Source organism: Pseudorca crassidens, chromosome 6, assembly GCF_039906515.1.
Source record: "Pseudorca crassidens isolate mPseCra1 chromosome 6, mPseCra1.hap1, whole genome shotgun sequence".
NCBI classification, from domain to species: Eukaryota; Metazoa; Chordata; class Mammalia; order Artiodactyla; family Delphinidae; genus Pseudorca; species Pseudorca crassidens.
The window spans coordinates 81,236,689-81,258,207 of NC_090301.1; the positions used below are offsets into that span (position 1 = coordinate 81,236,689).

Below are 21,519 nucleotides of genomic sequence, written 5' to 3' on the forward strand. Positions count from 1 at the left end.
TCAATAGAGAAAAATATCAACAAAACCAAAAACTGGTTTTTGGAAAAGATCAGTAAAATCAATAAGGCTCTAGCCAAGCTAACTCAGAAAAAACGAGACAGAACATAATTACTAATATCAGAAATTTAAAAATAGGGAGCATCACTACCGAATCCATGGACATTAAAAGGATGGTCAAAGAATACTGTGAACAATTCTATGCCCACAATTTGATAACCTTTATGAAATGGACTAATTCCTTGAAAGACACAATCTGCCAAAACTCACACAAGAAAAAATATACAATCTGAATAGACCTGTCTCTATTAAAGAAATTGAATCAATAATTAATAATCTTCCAAAACTGAAAGTACCAGGCACAGATGGGCTCACTGGTGAATTTTACCTAACATTTAAGGAAGAAATTGTATCAATACTCTACAATGTCTTTCAGAAGATAGAAGCAGAGGGAATTCTTCCTAACTCATTCTATGAGGCCAGCATTACCCTAATACCAAAATCAGATAAAGACATTACAAGAAAACTACAGACCAATATCTCTCACGAACATAGAAGCAAAAATCCTCAATAAAATAGAATCTAAAAATGTATAAAAAGAGTTATACTCCATGACCAAGTGAGATTTATCACAGTACCTGTGATAAATACCTTTTTTCCCTGCAAAGCTGGGGAAAAAAAAAATCAATGAATGTAATCCACCACATCAACAAAGAAAAAAATCAAAATCATATCAATAGATATAATTATTTCTGCTCTATTTTGGTTTCTGGTCAAACCAAAAACCAAAACTCTATTGGTATCAGTAGATTTCTGCTCTATTTCTTATCCTATTTCTTTTCTTCTGTTTACTTTGGATTTAATTTGCTCTTCCTTTTACAGTTCCCACAGGTGGAAGATTAGATTACTGATGCAGAAATAGTGCAGAAAAAGCATTTAACAAAATCCAACATCCATTCATGATAAAAACTGACAGCAAACTAGGAATAGAGGGAAATTTCCTCAACTTGATAAACAACATCTACAAAAAACTTACAGCAAACATCATACTTAGTGGTGTGAAACTAACAGCTTTCCTACCAATATCAGAAACAATGCAAGGATGTCCCCTCTCACCACTGCTTTTCAACGTTGTACCAGAAGTCCCAGCTAACGCAGTAAGACAAAAAAAAAAAAAGGAAACGAAAGCTATAAAGACTGGGAAGGGAGAAATTAAACTGTCTTTGTTCACAGATGATAAGCTTGTCTATGTACATATGTATATACATTCTATTAAAGAACTGACCCAAAACTCCTGGAACTAAGTGATTATAGCAAGGTTGCAGAATACAAGGTTAATATACAAAAGTCAAACACTTTCCTATATACTGCAATGAGAAAGTGGAATTTGAAACTAAAAACACAAAACCATTTACATTAGCATCCAAAAAAATGAAACATTAAGGTACAAATCTAACAAAATACGTAAAAGTTCTATATGAGGAAAACAACAAAACTCTGGTGAAACATATCAAAGAATTAAATAAATGCAAAGACAGTCATGTTTATGGGTAGGAAGACTCAATTTGGTTAACACATCAGCTTTTCCCAACTTGATCTAAAGATTCAATGCAATCTCAATCGAAATCCCAGCAAGTCATTTTGTGTATCAATCAGTACTGACAAAGTGATTCTCAAGTTTATATGAAGAATCAAAAAAATCCAGAATAGTCAACAGAATACTGAAGAAGAATAAAGTTAGAGGACTGACTTCAAGACTTACTATGAAGCTACAGTAATTCAGACAGTGTGCTATTGACCAAAAAATAGACAAAAAGATCAGTGGAAGAGAACAGAGGGTCCAGAAATAGCCCCATACAAATACACTCAACTGATCTTTGACAAAGGAGCAAAGACAAATTCAATGGAAAAAGAATAGTCTTTTCAACAAACAGTGCTGGGACAACTGGACATCCATATTAAAAAAGATGAATCTAGGCACAGACCTTACACCCTTCACAAAAATTAACTCAAAATGAATCACAGACCTAAATGTAAAACAGACCTATAAATCTACTAGAAAGTTAACATAGGAGAAAATCTAGATGCTCTTATGTTTGGTGATGAAATTTCAGAAATACCACCAAAAGCAAGATCCATGAAAGAAAAAAATTAAGTTAGACCTCTTTAAAATTAAGAACTTCTCCTCTATGAAGGACACTATTAAAAGAATGAAAAGAAAACCACAGACTGGGAGAAAATATTTAAAAAACTCATATCTGATAAAGGACTCCAAAATATACACAGAACACTTAAAATTCAACAGTAAGAAAACAAAGATCCCAATTAAAAAATGGGTAAAAGATCCAACAGACACCTCACCAAGGAAGATATACAAACTGCAAATAATGATACGAAAAGGTACTCAACATCCTAGGTTATTAGGGAATTACAAGTCAAAATAATGAGATACCATTACATACCTATTAGAATAGCTAAAATTCTAAAATTGACAATACCAAAAGTTGATGAGGATACAGAGCAACATGAGCTCTCGTTCACTGCTGGTAGATGTGCAAAATGGAATAGCCACTTTGGAAGTCAGTTTGGCAGTTTCTTACAAAGCTAAACACTGCCTTACTGTACAAACCAACAATTGCACTCCTAGGTATTTACCCAAAAGAGATTAAAAACTTACGTCCACATAAAAACATGCTATTACTTAGAGTACATTTTTCATAGCTGCCAAAAATTGGAAGCAACCAAGGTGTCCTTCAATAGGTAAATGAATAAACAAACTCTGAATTATCCATACAATGGAATATTATTCAATGATTAAAAAAAAAAACTATCAAGCCAAAAAAAATTAGAAGAATCTTAAATGCAAACTGATAAGTTAAGGAAGCTAGTCTGAAAAGCCTATGTACTGTATAATTTCACCTATATTACATTTTGGAAAAGGCAAAACTACAGAGAGAGCAAAAAGATCAGTGGTTGCCAGGGATTTGAAGGAATGAATAGGTGAAAATACAGGGAGTTTTTATCGTAATTCAACTATTCTATAAGGTAATGTAATGGTGGATCTATGACATGGATTTTTAAAAATCCATAAAACTGTACAACACAAACACCAAAGAGAATGGATTTTAGTTAATAAGGTACTGACTACATTAACTGTAACAAATGTACCACACTAATGCAAGATAATAATTGTGGAAATTTTGTGTGTGTGTGTGTGTGTGTGTGTGTAGGAGGTAGTATATGGGAATTTGCTGTACTATCTGCTCAATCTTTTGTAAATCTAAAAATGTTTAAAAAAAACCCTATTAATCCACTTAAAACTATGTAAAGGACCTGAACAGGCATTTGTCCAACGAAGATACATGAATGGCTAACAGGTACATGGAAAGATGCTTGGCCTCACTAATTATTAGGGAAACGCAAATCACAATCACAAGATATTACCGCATGCCTGTTAGAATGACCAGCACCAGAAAGACAAGAGATAACAAATGCTGGTAAGTATGTGGAGGAAAGGGAACCCTTTGTGCACTGCCAGTAGGAATGCAAATTGATACAACCACTATGGAAAACAGTATGGAGGTTCCTCAAAAAGTTAAAAATAGAACTACAATATGATTCAGCCACCCCACTTCTGGGAATAAGCCAAAGGAAATGAAAACACTGTGTTGAAGAGATATATGCACCCCCATGTCTGCATCAGCCTTATTTACAATAGCCAAGACATAGAAACAACCTAAGTGCCCATCAACAAACTAAAGTTGTGGTACAATGGAATATTATTCAGCCATTAAAAAGCAGGAAATCCTGCCCATTTACGGGCATTATGGATGGACCTTGAGGGCATTATGCTAAGTGAATTGAGTCAGACAGAGAAAGGTAGCAAATACTGTATGATCTCACTTAGAAGTAGATATAAAAAAAAAAATTTCCAACCCCCCCATCCCAAACTCATAGAAAGAGAGATCAGACTTGTGATTACCAGAGGTGGGAGGCTGGGGGAGGGATAACTGGATGAAGGTGGTCAAAAGGTACAAACTTCCAGTTATGAGATAAGTAAGTTCTGGGGATGTAATGTACAACATGATGACTATAGTTAACATGGCTCTATGTTACATATGAAAGCTGTTAAGAGAGTAAATCCTAAGAGTTCAGATCACAGGGGGAAAAATATTTTTATTCTTTTTTCTTTTTCTGTATATGAAGTGAAGGATGTTAACTAAATTTATTCTGGTAATCATTTCAAAATATGTGTAAGGCAAATCATTATGCTGTACACCTTAAACTTACACAGTCCTGTATGTCAGCTATATCTCAATAAAACTAGAAGAAAAAAAAAGCATGGATTCTGGAATCTGACTGCCTGGTTCAAATTCTGGCTCCCTTAATTACAAGGTCTTGGGAGCATGCTTGGGAGCAGGATTTCATTGTGTATATATACCACATCTTCTTTATCCATTCATCTGTTTATGGACACTTAGGTTGCTTCCGTATCTTGGCAACTGTAAATAATGCTGCTATGAACATTGAGGTGCATGTATCTTTTCAAATTAGTGTTCTTGTTTTTTTCAGATATACACCCAGGATTGGTACTGCTGGGTCGTATGGTAGTTCTATTTTTAGCTTTTTAAGAAACCTCCATACTGTTCTCTGCAGTGGCTGCACCAATTTACATTCCCACCAACAGTGTATGAGGGTTCCCTTTTCTCTACATCCTCACCAACGTTTGTTATTTTTTTTCTTTTTGATGACAGCCATTCTGACAGGTGTGAGGTGACACCTCATTGTGGTTTTGATTTGCATTTCCATGATGATTAGTGATGCTGATCATCTTTTCATGTGCCTGTTGCCCATCTGCATGTCCTCTTTGGAAAAATGTCTATTCAGTTCTTCTGCCCGCCCCCCCTCGTTTTTCTGGCCATGCCAGGCAGCACGTGGGATCTTAGTTTCCCTGCCAGGGACTGAACACGCGCCCCCTGCATTGGAGTGCTGAGTCTTAACCACTGGACCACCAGGGAAGTCCCCTTCTACCCATTTATAAATCAGGTTGTGTTTTTGATGTTGAGTTGTATGCGCTGTTTATATATTTGGATATTAATCCCTTATTGATATCATTTGCAAATATTTTCTGCCATTCCGTACATTGTCTTTTCATCTTGTCAGTAGTTTCCTTTCTTGCACAAAAGCTTTTAAGTCTAATTAGGTCCCATTTGTTTATTTTTGCTTTTATTTCCTTTACTTTAGGAGGCACATCCAAAAAAATATGGCTGCAATTTATGTCAGAGTGTTCTGCCTATTTTTTCCTCTAGGAGTTTTATAGTATCCAGTCTTACATTTAATCCATTCTTAGTTTATTTTTGCATATGGTGTTAGAGAATGTTCTAATTTCATTCTTTTACAAGTAGCTGTCCAGTTTTCCAAACACCACTTATTGAAGAGATTGTCTTTTCTCTATTGTATATTGTTGCCTCTTTTGTTGTAGATTAATTGACCATAAGCAAGTGGGTTTATTTCTGGGCTCTCTATCCTGTTTCATTGATCTACGTGTCTGTTTTTGTGCCAGTACCATACTGTTTTGATTACTGTAGCTTTGTAGTATAGTCTGAAGTCAGGGAGCATGATTCCTCTGGCTCTGTTCTTCTTTCTCAAGATTGTTTTGGCTATTCAGGGTCTTTTCTGTTTCCACACACATTTTAAAAGTATTGTTCTAGTTCTGTGAAAAATGCCCTTGGTAATTTTTTAAAAATAGTGGACATAAGTAAATGCATATAGGCCCAAGGGGCATGCTCCTTGTACTCAGACTTCTCTTTCACTTCTCTATCCCAGACTGTCAAATGATTATTTCATTTTCCCAAATACCTGGAATGACTTAATATGTAATTTTCTAAGTTTTAGGGCTCCTCATCCTTTCCTGGATTAGTAGTTACCCAGATACTGCTCTACCATTTTAGCACTACTGCCCACACTCACAGCTTTATCCAAGGATAGGAGGCTCAGCACAATCTTGAGAAGAGAGGAAGACCCTTAAAGCCAGCTAACCTGAATGCAGGTTGCCCTCAGGGCCTGACCTTGCTCACTGCCCCTGATATCACTCCTCTAACCACCTCAACCTGGAATCTAGCTTCACCTGGAATGTGTTATCCACAAATCTGATACAATCCACTCCTATACTTGTGGCCTGGCTTTTCTGGTATTTATTTAAATGTGTGATGTTATTTCTGCTCAATTTGATTTCTTAATAGATATCCAGTGACATTTTTACAAGAAATGATGTTCCTAGAATGCATCCTTTCCACCAAAAAGTTTTACTGTATAAACAAAACAATGCTCTTCATTTGGTATCTTCTCCAACTCCTTCCAATCAAAACATATTTGCCCTGCCAAAGCAAAAGGTCAGTTATCATCATTTTTGTTAACAGCAAATAACATTCCAAGGATAATGAAATTAAAGTTGGATGTTAGATCATCATCTGTCTCACTCTTGCTGAAAACCTAGTAGAATACATACGTCCACCTTACACTAAATAAGCAGAATTTTTCTTCTTTTCCAATTGTAGACTTGACAACGGTCAGCTTCACTGAACTGAGGAGTCAGTTTCAAGTGTACTGAGGTGTACAGCAGTGTACACGCATGGACAGGCACCTTCCCAGGGCTTAAGATGTTGGCTGCAGACACAAACAGCAGAATTCAGTTTCCTTTGAGTGGGTTCCTCTCCCTGCCTGACAGATAACAAGGGGTGCTACCCCACCAATTCCTTCTCCTGAACTCTTTCTTTCAGCCAAGAAACAGGTGAGACATTCTACTGATTTGTGTGTGTAGGAGTAATGCACTGAGAAGGGGAAGTGAACCTTCATTTCAAAACAAGCAAAGGAGTCCTGTTTCAAAGAAGCATTTAATTGAGTTCAAAACTGGACATAAATTAACTACAGAATACTTATGAAACAATATCTTAAGTTCTTTCACTTTCTAAAATTCTGAGATACTGTAAAATATGATATTAAGTAAAAGGGGTAATGGGAGGTCAAAATAAAGAATTTATTGCTATGTAAACAGTCATTTCCTTAAAAAAAAAAAAGGTTTGGATCTTGAATTTAATGAAGTTCTTAAACTCCAAAAGGAATGAAAGAATTTTAACATCTGGGTTGAGGTACCCAAAGTAAATTTGTTATAACAGTAAGTAAAACAGAAGTAGCATTTTCTGTATGTCACACAACTGACCAATGTGTAGAATTAGCTTAAATGAGGAACAGTTTGAGTATCTTGGGTCATCAATGACTATAGGTCACCAAGATGCTTTCGACCTGGTCAGAACACCACAATGTGTTGTGATTAAATAAGTTCCCCAGAATACCAATATGGGTTACTATGGCGAACTGGTACCAAAAGGGACAGGAAAGAACAGGCAGGTTTATCTCACATCCACACCAAGACTGGAGTCATTCCACTCCTAACTCCTTCTTGGCAGATAATTTTTGTCCTAAAATGACACTGTTGGTGAATAAGTGAGCTCAATTTTTAACCTGATCCACAGAGCAGGTCTCTCAATTTCACTGTACACACCAATAATTTTATTCTTGTATTTTATTCTGTATATAATTTTGAGTCCTACGAGATCAATGTCTCAAAAAAGTCATGATGTGTACGCTTATATCTTCACCATTCATTCACTGATTTATTTATTTGGCAAATATTTAACTGCATACCTAATCATATGCTAGGTACTACAGTAAGCAGTAAAATTAAAAGGGAAAAAAGAAGTCCCTCCTTTCAATGAGCCTTATGAACTAGTGAAGCAACAGAGGGCAAACAATCACAACTGCAGGTGGTCGATGCACACAACACAGGAGGGCTTGAGGTAAACAGTGCCAAGAACCCTGCTTAGAGGGGTCAGGAAAAGGCTCCTAAAGGTAGTCCTGGAGACGAGCCTTGAAGAACAAGTGGTATTTTAAAAAGAGGAGAAGAGAAGTAAAGGGCTATGTAAAGCCCTGGAGGCATGAAAAAATAAGAGATAAGTCAGAGATCTAAAAGGAGCTCATTATTATTGTATCTGGAAGTGTGAAGGGTTAGAGGAATGGGGGGTGGGGTGCGGTGTACTGAGACTGTAGTGTAGGAATGTATGGAGAATGAGATGCAGCTTCTGTTCCTGAGGAACTTACAGTCTAGTGGAGGAAACAGACCTCCAACAGTTCATTTCAATGAGGCTGATGTCATGGTGGAAGAATACACAGCAAATTGTGACTGGACAGGCACAAAGGAGGGCCTTAAACACCATACAAATATGTTAAAATTTTATCCCACAGGCAACAGTGAGTCTTTGAAAAATTCTAAATGGGTACCAATCACAACAGTGGCAGTGTGGATGACTGGAAGGTACAAAGACAAGAGCAGAGCAATACAATACAATACTTTGGCAGACCAATACAAAGGTGTCTGCCAGAGCCCAGGCAAGCAATGTGATGGGCCTGAGCTAAGCTGCCCTACTGTGGCAACTATGCTTTTCTAGCCAGGGAAATGGGAGGTGATTCTTTCAAATCTATCATTAAAAGAAAAAGAAAAATCCAGAGCAATATTTTCTGAAATTCCTTGTATTCAAGGGCTTAGAAAGAAGTTATATCAAGCCTTCCTTGAAAAAAAGAGTCAACAATAACGAGTTTAAATTTTAGTACAGATAAACTTAAGGTCAATAATAGGCATAGAGGTAAGCAAATAATGGAATATAAATTTGATAGAAAATTATATACACATTGAAAATGACAATAGGAGACTACAAAAACCTGAGGAACTTAAAATATATGTAGAAAAGGCAGGAAAAAAACTGTATGTGTAGTACAATTTAGTATAGTATATAAAATATATATATGCTGACAGACTAAAAGAGAAAAAATGAAAGTTAAAATAATTTTCTATTATTTTTATTCCATTTATTACAACAATAGAATAAAATGAAATGAAAAAAACAACACAGATTAATGTTTATTGTATCTAATGGGCCCCACCCAGATGGGTTACATCCAGTTTCTGGTTCCAGTTTCCTACAATGGCTTTTACAAATGGTCCTATTGTCCAGCTACATTGTTATTAAAATACAAAAAAAGGGGGGAGGGGATACGTTGGCTTAAAAAATCCTTAAAATTCATATTAAGAACAGCTATCTCATTCCTGATACAAAGACAAGGAAAATTCAACATGCTAAAGGGACTCAAAGTCAAAGACATAGTGGAAACAAATCACACAATTTTTGCAAGTGTATTTCTCTTGAATCCTTAGGGGAAAAGTCTCTGGAAAATGCTTTTGACACCTAAGGGCTTTTAAGCCATTTAAAAACAATTGAACCAGTCAACAAACATGCCATTTATTGAGCATCTATAAGCCATGCATTTAACACTAAAGATACAAAGGGAAAATAAAACATAGTCCCTGCCCTCAAGGAGCTCACAGTCTAAAAGGAGAGAAAGAATGGCTACAAACAATTGCAATCAAGTATGCTGAGTCCTCTGTTAGAGGTATGTACAAGGTACTAAGATAAGCAAAGAGAGGTAGAATGAGAAATCAGGGTAAGCTTCAAAAGGGAGTTAGGTCTTAAATGAGCTACAGAAAGGGAAAGAAGACTTGAATAGCATATGCAAGGAAATGTGAAATGTGAAACAACAAGGCAAATGTGGATAATTTTAAGTTATTCCCTATGATGCAAAGAGTGAGGGAAAGAGCAACAGGAAATGAGGTTAAAGGGGTAGCAGGTAACAAATCACAAAGGGCCTTGTATTCGAATTAGAGAATCTGGCTATTACTAAATTTTGTCAAATCTATATAAGATGCACCATTACTTTATGTACTGCAAGAAAGAAAAAAAAAAGCTTTATATTGGGGTCTATCAATAAATTTAATAGAATACTCCTGCATAAAGCTATACTACCAAAGGGCAACAGCCTCAGCATAAGATAAAGAAAGAAACCAGCCATGTAGAAAGGAACAGCATGAAACTATATTTCTCAACTTGCCCTTAGGTGGAAGGAGGGGAGAAAAAACCTCTCGCGGAGAACTGAATTCCAAGCAGGTCTACAGCCTACGTGTGTGGTCTAAAAAAACAAACAAATAAAACTAAAGCTACCAGTGTGGTCCAAAAACAAACAAATAAAACAAAACAAACAAGTAAAGACTTTAAGGTGGTCTCAGGTTGGTCCCCAGATGCCTGGCAAAAACAAGTAGAAATTCTCTTTAGACAAACCAGATTTTAATCCACGAGAAAAGCAATTTAAGATGTAATCTCATTTCAAATATGACAAAGGCACATCTTAGAATCGATGAAAAATAGTAGATCTTACAGCCAGCCTTGAATCTGGAGACGTTTCAGAATCACCTGGAGAACTTTTTAAAAAAACTTATTACCAGGCTGCATACCAGAGATTCTCATACAGGGAGGCCTGACACAGCCCTAGAATCTCTATTTTAACAAACTACTAAAGGTTGTTTTTTTTTAAACACAGCCAGACAAGATACCAAGACACCAGCATTCTGTCTGCAAAATTAGCTGAAAATTCCTATTGTAGAATAAAGAACAACAGTAGGATTTTAAGGCACATCATGATTTGATCAGAAGACCACTCTGGTGCCAGTGGACCTGTGGAGAAGATAGGTTAGAAGAGGGTAAAGATAGGAGATGGTGGATAGTAAACAGAACAGTCAGGAGATCAGTGAAACAGTTTTAAGGCAAAAGATGGTGATCATTTAAATAGTAACGATGGGGACAAAAATAAGAGGATCGAAGGAGGCAGAATTAGAATTCCATAGAAACTACATGAAGGTAGAAGTGTAGGATCTAATTCTAAAAATTTTAGAAGACTTGCCCCTAATCAGCATAATTGCCACTAGGCCTTGAAAAATAAATTTTTATTTGGGTATGGTAATCTACCACCTTTTAGCTGTATGATAAAGTGTAAGTGCTATAGAAAATCCTGTACTACATAACTATCAAATGTTCCAAATGCAACTCACACTCCAAATGATCTTGAAGTTGAGATGTAAGCATAGAGGGATTTTATTCTTTCACGTTTAACATTTCTATAAATCAGTGCATACAAACTGAAAAATTAAAATCTCTTTGGGCAAAAAGAAAGGATTTTTCACTGGTTGATAAATTTAAATTACAAACAGAAAACAATGAATTAACAAACTTACGCTGAATATGAATGAACTGCTTTGGCTGTTTAAACTCTCCTTTGTACAAGCGATTGTAATAGTTGACATTGCTCTCTGCCTCAGGAACTGGAATGACCATGCTCTCTTTTTTTTCTCTGAACACTTGCTGTGCTGAAATAGCTCGCTGTAAATGATGTTCCTGGAAAATGTAAAGTAGGCAACATGAGTTGTTTTAATAATGTCAATTCAATGCAAAATTCTATTTACAATTTACTGTTCAATAATTGCACAGTGCTTTAAGAATCAATTCTAAACAGTTCCTTTGCCACAGACCTTCAGAAAACATTGCTATCATTCTCCCTTAATACTTGTACTCATACTGATACCATGTTAGATGATTACAATTTTAATAAGTAGGATTTTTTCAAAAAAGATTAAACATTCACAAACTAGAATTTAACATCTCAAGAATTTAACATTACAAGAAAATCGATCCCCTGGTTTGCTAAATTAATTGAGGTGTTTATCACCAATAACAAGATGACAGAAAAACATGCAAATAACAGGAAAAGAATTTGTATCACAGATTTTAAGTATCTTCTGCATTTATATACCTGAAACTTCAACAGTACAAAATTCTGAATATATTACTATCACGGCAGGAAATATTTTTTAACAAAGGTGAAACAAAAAGTTCTTATAAAATACACCCAGATTCTAGTAACTTTTCATTACCTCCACCACTTAATGGACACTTTCTCCCTTGACCCACTATGGACCATTCCCAACAAAGCACCTTTACCTTGTGGAAGGTAGTAAATTAGGTCATGTCATTCCCCAAAGGATCCCCTTCATATTTAGATTAAAGGTTAAAATCACTCAACGCTTACAAGGCTTTATACCTCTCTGACCTTATTTCCTACTTTTCTCCTCCCAAAGTTTATTCTAGCCACACTTCTCCTCTCCTTTAAGGTTCCTAAATATCCAAATGGATTGTTTCTGAAATTCCTTCAGTCTCATGTCATCAGAGAGGCCTTCTGTTATTTCCTTACCTAAAAGAGTACTGGCATATACCCAGAGAAAACCATAACTCAAAAAGACACATGCACCCCAATGTTCACTGCAGCACTATTTACAATAGCCCAGTCATGGAAGCAAATTAAATGCCCATTGACAGACAAATGGATAAAGAAGATGTGGTACATATATACAATGGAATATTACTCAGCCTTAAAAAGGGACAAAATTGGGTCACTTGTAGAGATGTGGATGGACCTAGGGACTGTCAAACAGAGTGAAGTTAGTCAGAAAGAGAAAAACAAATATATTAATGCATATATGTGGAATCTAGAAAAATGGTACAGATGAACCTGTCTGCAAGGCAGAAATAGAGGCACAGGCGCAGAGAACAAATGTATGGACACCAAGGGGGGAAGGGGGGGGGATGAATTGGGAGATTGCGACTGACATATATACACTAACTAACATGTATAAAATAGATATCTAATGAGAACCTGCTATATAGCACAGGGAACGCTACTTTACTTTGTTGTGTGGTAGAAACTAACACAACATTGTAAAACAACTATATCCCAATTTAAAAAAAAGAGAGAGAGTACTGGCTATGCTGCAATGCATAAATTAAGATTTATTTATCAGCAGCCATCCTTTCAATACATTTCTGAGTACCTGGCAGACACCAGATACTACTCCTGTCCCTGAGAATTATGAGTGAATGAGAGACAGATTTTGCCATTAAGGAACTTAGGTAGTGAAAGAGAGATACCTGAGTATGCGATCTGAGCTTGACAAGCGTTATCTCTTTTCAATTAGTCAAACCACTCGTTTTGGGAGGATAAAGATGTCCAAAGAAAGTAAAGTGTAAATTAAGAGTTTTAGGATCAACAGGGATTTTTAGCAAGGCAAAAGAAGAAAAGAAGCAAACAACCCTGGCAGAGAAAACAGAATATCCAAAATGGACAAAAGCCCAGAGACATTCAATAAAAGGCAAATATTGAACAAAGGGACGTGAGGGTGGGTGCTGGTTTAGATCTGAAAGTTTCTTCACCTTCAGTGCAAGGAAGAAATATGTTTTTCTTCATAGGGTAGAATCCCAAGTTGGAGCACTAAGTAAATTTCCCCATATAAAAACTACTATTGATTTAGTTAAAATCTATTAGTACTCAAATTTTTGAGTCGTCTAAGAAGTTGTGATGGGATCAAACACGCAAACAAACAGCATCAAGAAACTAGGAAGCCAGGCCTTGACTGAGGTTGGCAATTTCTAGCATTATTTAAGCCTATACTTTCCTATTACCTTCATGATATTTCACCTCTCCTAGTTAAAGAAAGTGATGCAATATGCAATGCCACCCTGCATTTATACGTTTTACAGCTCTCGAAGTACACCCACAATCACATGTCTATTAGCTCCTTACAATCTGGGGACACAGGCGTAGATATTATCTCATTTTGTAAATGAGACTCAGGAAACAAGTGACTTGCTCTTAGCAAATAGGAATGATGTATAAGAGAGCCAAATTTCAGGACTCTGATTCCAGTGTTCCTTGACTATTCCATCCTTATTAGAAAAGTCTGCCAGATAAAAAACCATGTTCTTGTAATGCTAATAATCTACAGACACAGGTAAAAAAAGGAAACTGAGTACATTTTTTATTTGAAGAGATTCTTTTGATATATATTTCACTTTGCCCTAAATACAAAACATTTTTAGGTATTATCCAATTTTGAAATACATCTTTAATAGATTAAGATTTAACATTAATTTTACAAATGAAAAAACTTAAAAACAGATCATGGATGACTCCCTTCTTAATGCGGCCTACAGATGACAGATGCAGCCAGAAATTGAGGCCAGATCATGACACCTCCCCCATTTTAATCTACAGACTAATCAGTGGCAAACATACAAAAGGCTCAAAGTAGGTACCGGTTTTGATTTGTCATTTTATTGGGGGAAGATGTTGACATGAGTAATGCTGATTCCTTGTTACATGCTGCATCATACACTGGTGAGGTTACCTAATTTTTAAAAATAACTAAAAACCAAGCACTACCTAATTTCCTTTCCTTTAAAAAAGCATGCCTTTGACCCACTAACTCCACTAATGGAATTCATCAAAAGGCAACAAAGAAATGGGCAACACTGACTAAATGAAAATGCTCATCATGGCACTGTTTATAGCACCAAAAAAAAAAAAAAAAGTCTAAATAGCAATAAATACAGACTTAGTATATCTATTATGTCATATCCATAAAATGGAACTCTTAGGTAGTAGAAAAAAACAACATAATTTAGACCTCTATTGACACGAAAAAAGCCTGGAAGAATACAGAATAGAACACTCCACAAAATGCTATAAGTATTTCTTCTTTGTCCCCTTTTGCAGTTTCAGAAATTTTCTATAGTAAATAGTAAATCTACATTTCTTCCATAAACTAAAAAAAAAAAGAAAAATGCTATAAAAGTTTAACATCCTAAATGAAAGGACTCTCCACCAAAATACACAAAAACCACTTCTCATGGTTACTTTGACATTCTGAAATATCCTTTTGAAACCTACCATATTGTACCTAAACACGTTTTGTGTTTCCCTAGAAATATTATACTTTCCCTGTACTTTATACTTTTCCTAGTAACACATGAAATTACATGAAAAGCCGTTAAACGCAAACTAAAAGACGCTAAATAATTAATGACTTCTAGTCATGTATAATAAGTATCAGGCACAATCCTACAGGGACAGAGTAGAAATATTTTTTCTTTTGGATATGAGTACACTAAGACTCTATGATTTCTATGACGGAAATCAGCAGGACTGAAATTTGAATCATTATTTGTATGTCTCTTTTCCATCTTGCCAAGCTCATGCCCCAATTTGTAGGGTTTCAGAATGTATTGGGTTAGGCTGCATACAAAGTCAAACATTATTCGTTGATGTTTTAAAAATTTACATCCAAAATTCCCAATTAAAGATACCTGACTGAATAACTACATTTACCTACTCTACCTCACTATAATAGTAAACTTACTAGTAAAGGACTAAGAAACTTAAAAAGTCACTATAACAAATTGAATTAGAAATGAGCCATCAGCACAAAACAGAATACCGCAAAATTCTGGGAGATCAAAATCAAAAGAGGAAGTTTCAAATCCTTGCAGAGAAGAAAAATATAAAAACTGAGACCACCTCACCTATCCTGCAGAAAACCAAATGATGGGGATTTTGAAACACTAGCTAGAAAGAGCCAGAACGAGACAAGCTATTCTCTGCCTACTCCTCAAAAGCAGATCATGCTACACAGTCTACACAGACAAAAAAGGGAACCATTGAACTAGGAATGTTGTGAACCACCCCAAATCTGCAAAAAACGAACTAAAGAAAACCTAGTAAGTCTAGTACTATTATTAAAACCCAAAAAACGAGATTCAACTATACATCTAATAATGAACTCTCTCTACTCCAAAGTGGAGGTGGAGAAGAAAACTTTAAGAATGTCCCAAACTTAAATATCCTTGAAAGAAACACTTACGGATATGAAAAAAAAAAAAAGTCACCTGAATAAGGAACTTAAAAACTAAAATCAGAGAAGGGGGCAAAAAACTCAGGGGAAAAAAATAGCAAGAGTTGACTGAACTCAGGAAAGAAAGAAAAAGACAATTACCTCAGAGATGAAAACTAAAATTACTAGAAGCCCAATGCAAAATGTACTCAAAGACATAAGTGTGTTGTATAAAGGCTGTCAAATAATCAAGAGAATAAAAATAAGATGAAAAAAGAACTAAAATGAGTAAGAAACAAAATGATAGGATACAAAAACAGGCAAAGAACAAATGACATTCATATAATTGGAGTCCTTGAAGAAAGAACAAAAAATGCAACAGAACTAGTATTTAAGTTAAAAGATATGAATCTACTTATCCAAAAAAAGCCCAACAGGGAGCAAAATGGCACACAAGAACTTGCATAACCAGACAAGATCTGATACTGTTTGGAGCAATCAGGAGAAAACATTCTGCTCACAGCTTCTCCCTTGGGAGGGAAAGAGAAAAGTGGAACGTGTGTCTAACATTCCAGCTTTTTGGGAAGTTGCCCAAGGGACTATCTTCTGTCTCACTTAACTCAGAAGGCTGACTGAACCAGCATTCTTTGGATGCCTGGGGGTTGTGGAGAACAAAAAAGAACTTAGAGTCTTGCTGCAACACCAGAAAACTTGCAGTACCACTGACAAACACCAGAGGGAGCAAAAGATTACAACAAGATCCGGATAAAGAAACAAGTAAACCTCTCTTAACTGGGAAATTATGTGCAGATGCCCAAAGAAGATGTATCTCCAGAAAAGGTTTGAGGGGCTTCCAGACCCCCTACCTGAGTTGACTGGTAAGGGCCTTACCCTGTATGAAGCCAATTCATAAAGACTGGGAGTGGTGGCTACTTTTTCAAATGCACAAATTACAACAAAAATTAAAGGCACATGAAAAAAACAGGAAAAAAAATGGGTCAATCAAAAGAACAAAATAGGGCTTCCCTGGTGCCGCAGTGGTTGAGAGTCCGCCTGCTGACGCAGGGGATGCAGGTTTGTGCCCCAGTCTGGGAAGATCCCACATGCCGCGGAGTGGCTAGGCCCGTGAGCCATGGCTGCTGAGCCTGTGCGTCCGGAGCCTGTGCTCCGCAACGGGAGAGGCCACAACAGTGAGAGGCCCGTGTACCGCAAAAAAAAAAAAAAAAAAGAACAAAATAAATCTCCAGAAACTGACCCTAAAGAGATGGAGATCTGTGAATTTTCTGACAATAAAAGTTTAAAATAATCATCTTAATAAAGTTCAATGCACTAAGAGAACACAAATAGACAACTAAAGAAAATTAAGGAAAATGATGCATGAACAAAATGCAAATATCAAGAAAGACATAGAAAACATAAAAAAGACCAAATGGAAAATCTGGACCTGAAAATTACAGTAACTGAATTGGGGGGAAAAAAAAATCCACCCAGAGGGGTTCAACAGCAGAATCAATTAAGCAGAAAAAAGAATTAGTGAACTCAAGAAGAGTTCATATGAAATTACTGAGTCAGGGGAATTTCAATACTCCACTTTCAATAATGAATACATCAACCAGAAAGAATATCAATATGGAAACATAGGGCTTCAACAACACAAAGACCAGCTGAACCTAACAGACATAAACAGAACACTTCATACAGCAGCAGAGTACACATTCTTCTCAAGCTCACACAGAACATTCTCCAGGACAGATCACATGTTAGGCCACAAAACAAGTTTTATCAAATTTAAGAAGGCTGAAATTACATCAAGTATATTTTCCAACCACAATGGAATTAAAGTAGAAATCAAGAACAAAGGGAAAACTGGAAAATTCACAAATATGTAGAAACTGAACAACATACTTTTGAACAATGAATGGGTCAAGAAAGAAATTACAAAGGAATTTAGAAAAGAGACAAATGAAGATGAAAACACAACATAACAAAACTTAAGGGATGCAGCAAAAGCAATACTAAGAGGGAAGTTTATAGCAATAAATTTCTACCTACATTAAAAGAGATCTCAAATCAACAACCCAACTTTACACCTCAAGGAACGAAAAACAGAACAAACAAAACCCAAAGTTAGTACAAGAAAGGAAATAATAAAGATTAGACCAGAAATAAATGAAATTAAGAATAGAGAAATTTAAAAACACCAACAAAACTAAAAGTTGTTTTGAAAAGATCGACAAAATTGACAAACCCTTACCTACACGAACTAAGAAACACTCAAATACCAAAAACCAGAACTGAAGGAGAGACATTAAAACTGATGCCACGAGGGTGGTGGGGGGATGGGGGGGTGCAGTGGGGATCATAAGAGATTACTACAATTATATAACAACAAATTGGATAATTCAGAAGAAACACATAAATTTCTAGAAATATACAGCTTACCAAGACTAAATCATGAAAAAATTAAAACCGTGAACTACAGTAAGGATATTGAATCTATTCAATCAGTAATCAAACACCTCTCAACAAAGAAAAGCTCATCAACAGATGGCTTCACTAGAGAATTCCACCAACATTTTAAAGACTCATCTACAATCCTTCTCAAAATCTTAAAAAAAAAAAAAAAAAACTGAAGAGAAGGGAAAACTTCCAAACTCATTTTATGAGGCCAGTATTAACTTAATACTAAAATCAGAGAAAGATACTACAAGGAGGGTGGGGAATAGGGAAATGGGTAAAGGTGGTCACAAGGTACAAAATTCCAGTTATAAGATTAATAAGTCCTGGGGGTTTAATGTACAGCACAGTGACTACAGTTAATACAGTATTGTATATTTGAAAGTTGCCAGGACAGTATACCTTAAAAGTCCTACTCACAAGAAAAAAAGAAAAGTAACTACATGAGGTGATAGATGTTAACTAAACTTATTGTGGTAATCATTTCACAACATATACATATATCAAATCATTATGTTGTACACTTTAATACAATGTTATGTATCAATTATATCTCAATAAAACTGGAAGGGGGGAGGCAGAAGGATACTACAAGTAAAAAAACAAAAAATACAAAACAACAAACTACAGACCAATATTGCTGATAAATGTCAATGCAAAAGTCCTTAACAAAATATTAGCAAACCAAATTGAACACATGAAGATGATTACACATCATGACCAAGTGGGATTTATTTCTGCAATGCAAGAATGCTCAACATATGAAAATTGGTTAATGTAATACACCATAATAAGAGAATGAAGGACAAAAACCACATGATTATTTCAATTGACATGCTGAAAACAATTCAACACTCTTTCATGATAAAAACACTCAAGAAACTAGGAACAGAACAAAATCATCTCAATACAATAAAGGCCATATATGAAAAGCCCACAGCTAACAATATACTCAATGGTGGAAAATTGAAAGCTGTTCCTTTAAGATCAGGAACAAAGCAAGAATGCCTGCTTTTGCCACTTCTATTCAACACAATACTGGAACTCCTAGGGGAGCAATTATCAAGAAAAAGAAACACCAAATTGGAAAGGAAGAAGTAAAAGTATCTCTGCCCACAAATGACATAACCTTTTATGTAGAAAACCCTAAAGATTTCACACATTAAAAAAAAAAAAAGTTAGACCTAGTAAACGCATCCAACAAAGTTATAAGACAGAAGATCAACACACAAAAATCAGTTGCATTTCTATACAGTGAACAATCTGTAATGGAAATTAAGAAAACAATCCCATCTTAATAGCATCAAAAAGAACAAAATACTTAGGAATAAACGTAAACAAGGAGGTGAAAGGCTTTTACACTGAAAAACACAAAACACTGCCTAAAGAAATTAAGAAAGACATAAGTAAATGAATGATGTCCTGTGTTCATGGACTAGAAGGCTTAATATTAGAAAACAGAACTACCGTATTATCCAGTAATCACATTTCTGGGAATATATCCAAAAGAACTGAAAATACGATCTTGTAGAGATATTTGCACACCCATGTTTACTGCAGTGTTATTTAAAATACAATAGCCAAGTGGTAGAAGAAACCCAAGTGTTTATTGACAGATAAATGGATATCAAACAAAGTGTGGTATGTACATATGATGGAATATTAGCCTTAAAAAGGAAGAACATTCTGACACATGCTACAACATGCATGAACCTTGAGAATATTAAGCTAAGTGAAATAAGCTAGTCACAAAAGGACAAATACTGCATTGTTTATATGAGGTCTAAAGTAGTCAAATTCTTAGAAAGAGTGGTGGTTGCCAGGGGCTGGGGGAGGAGAAGAACGGAAGTCGTTGTTCAATGGGTATAGAGCTTCAGTTTTCCAAGATGAGAAAAGTGCTAGATATCTGTTGTATAATACTACTGTACACCTAAATATGATTAAGATACTAAATTTTAGGCTCTGCATTTTTTACCACAATAAAAAAAGCTCATCAAGTACCTGGCAAAAGTAACCCAGAACAACAGACTGTGACATATATTTGTTTCAAAAATAATGAAAAAATCCTCAAAGCCTCCAAGCAAACAATAATAGTAACAATAACATATAATAATAACTTAAAAGGCCAAAAGAATCAGATGACATCAGACTTTAAAAATAACATAAAGCAAAGCATCAATGAGCAGCATTTTCAGAAACCTCAATGAACATAAAGTATGAATCAAGGATTTTACATCCAGCTAAGTTATCCTTTAAGTATCAAGGCTATACAAAGTACTCAGGGAATTCTGTAGGGGACTTTTGAGGAATCTACTAGAATAGTACTGTTCAGAAGAAATGTAATGGAAGCCACAAATGTGACCCACACATTTAAATTTTCTTGTAGCCACACCAAAAAAAGTAAAAAGAAAAAGGATGAAATTAATTTTAATAATATATCTTATTTAAGCCAATATAAATATCCAAACATTATCATTTCAACATGTAATCAATATAAAAAGGTATGCAGATATTTTACATTTTTTCTTCCACACCAAGTCTTAAAAACCTGTATGTAACACATGTGTTTTACACGTATAGAACATCTCAATTCAGACTAGCCATATTTCAAATGCTCACCAGCCACAAATGACTAGTGTAGCCCATCATCATCTTGGATTCATCCAACCATGATATGAATGGAAAACTTCAACAAACCTACACACACACACACACACACACACACACATATATACATATATGTCAAAGATGGGGGAAAGGCTGGAGCACTAATGTACAAACATCTGCACAGTAAAGTAGAAATAATGCAACTAAAAATGGGAGAAGGAAAACAAGATGAGAGCAAAATAAAAAAAGAAACTAGCCAATATAACATAATACAAAACAATTAAATATTATGAAAGAGTTGAGATCAAACATGTTCAGTCATATCAATAAATGTGAGTGGACTTATCTCACCTATGAAAACAAAAAGATTTTCAACTTGTCTCATAACCAAAGACTCAACTATATGCTTTATGCAAGAAATACCCCACCACCACCACCATCACCACAAAGAGTGAGTGAAAAAGAGTAAAAGGAACAGAAGAGTTTATCAGGTAATGGAATACAGTAAGAAAGACGAGCAGATCCTAATATCAGACAAGTAGAATTCAAGCCAAAGAGCATTAAGCATGACCCAAAACCCACAATTCATTACAAAGATCTTGAACTTCTATACACATTTATGAATATCTATATATCAACAATAATTTATGATCAAATAATCATTTCATGAAGAAAAAGCTACAGATATGCAAAGACAGACAAAGATACACTAAAAATAATTTTAAAAGACCACTCTCAGGGGGCTTCCCTGGTGGCGCAGTGGTTAAGAATCCACCTGCCAATGCAGGGGACTCAGG

The 21,519-nt window shown here is 35.4% G+C and overlaps 1 protein-coding gene across 3 annotated transcripts in view; it reads right to left on the reverse strand.

The window, feature by feature from the left end:
- The window catches only part of EPC2 (enhancer of polycomb homolog 2), a 106,943-nt gene that overhangs the window by 53,316 nt on the left and 32,108 nt on the right, over positions 1 to 21,519 (reverse strand). For all 3 annotated transcript variants that reach the window (XM_067741994.1, XM_067741995.1, XM_067741996.1), the window contains exon 2: positions 11,174 to 11,333. In XM_067741994.1, the coding sequence (XP_067598095.1) occupies positions 11,174 to 11,333 (160 nt within the window). The remainder of the gene's footprint in view (positions 1 to 11,173; positions 11,334 to 21,519) is intronic.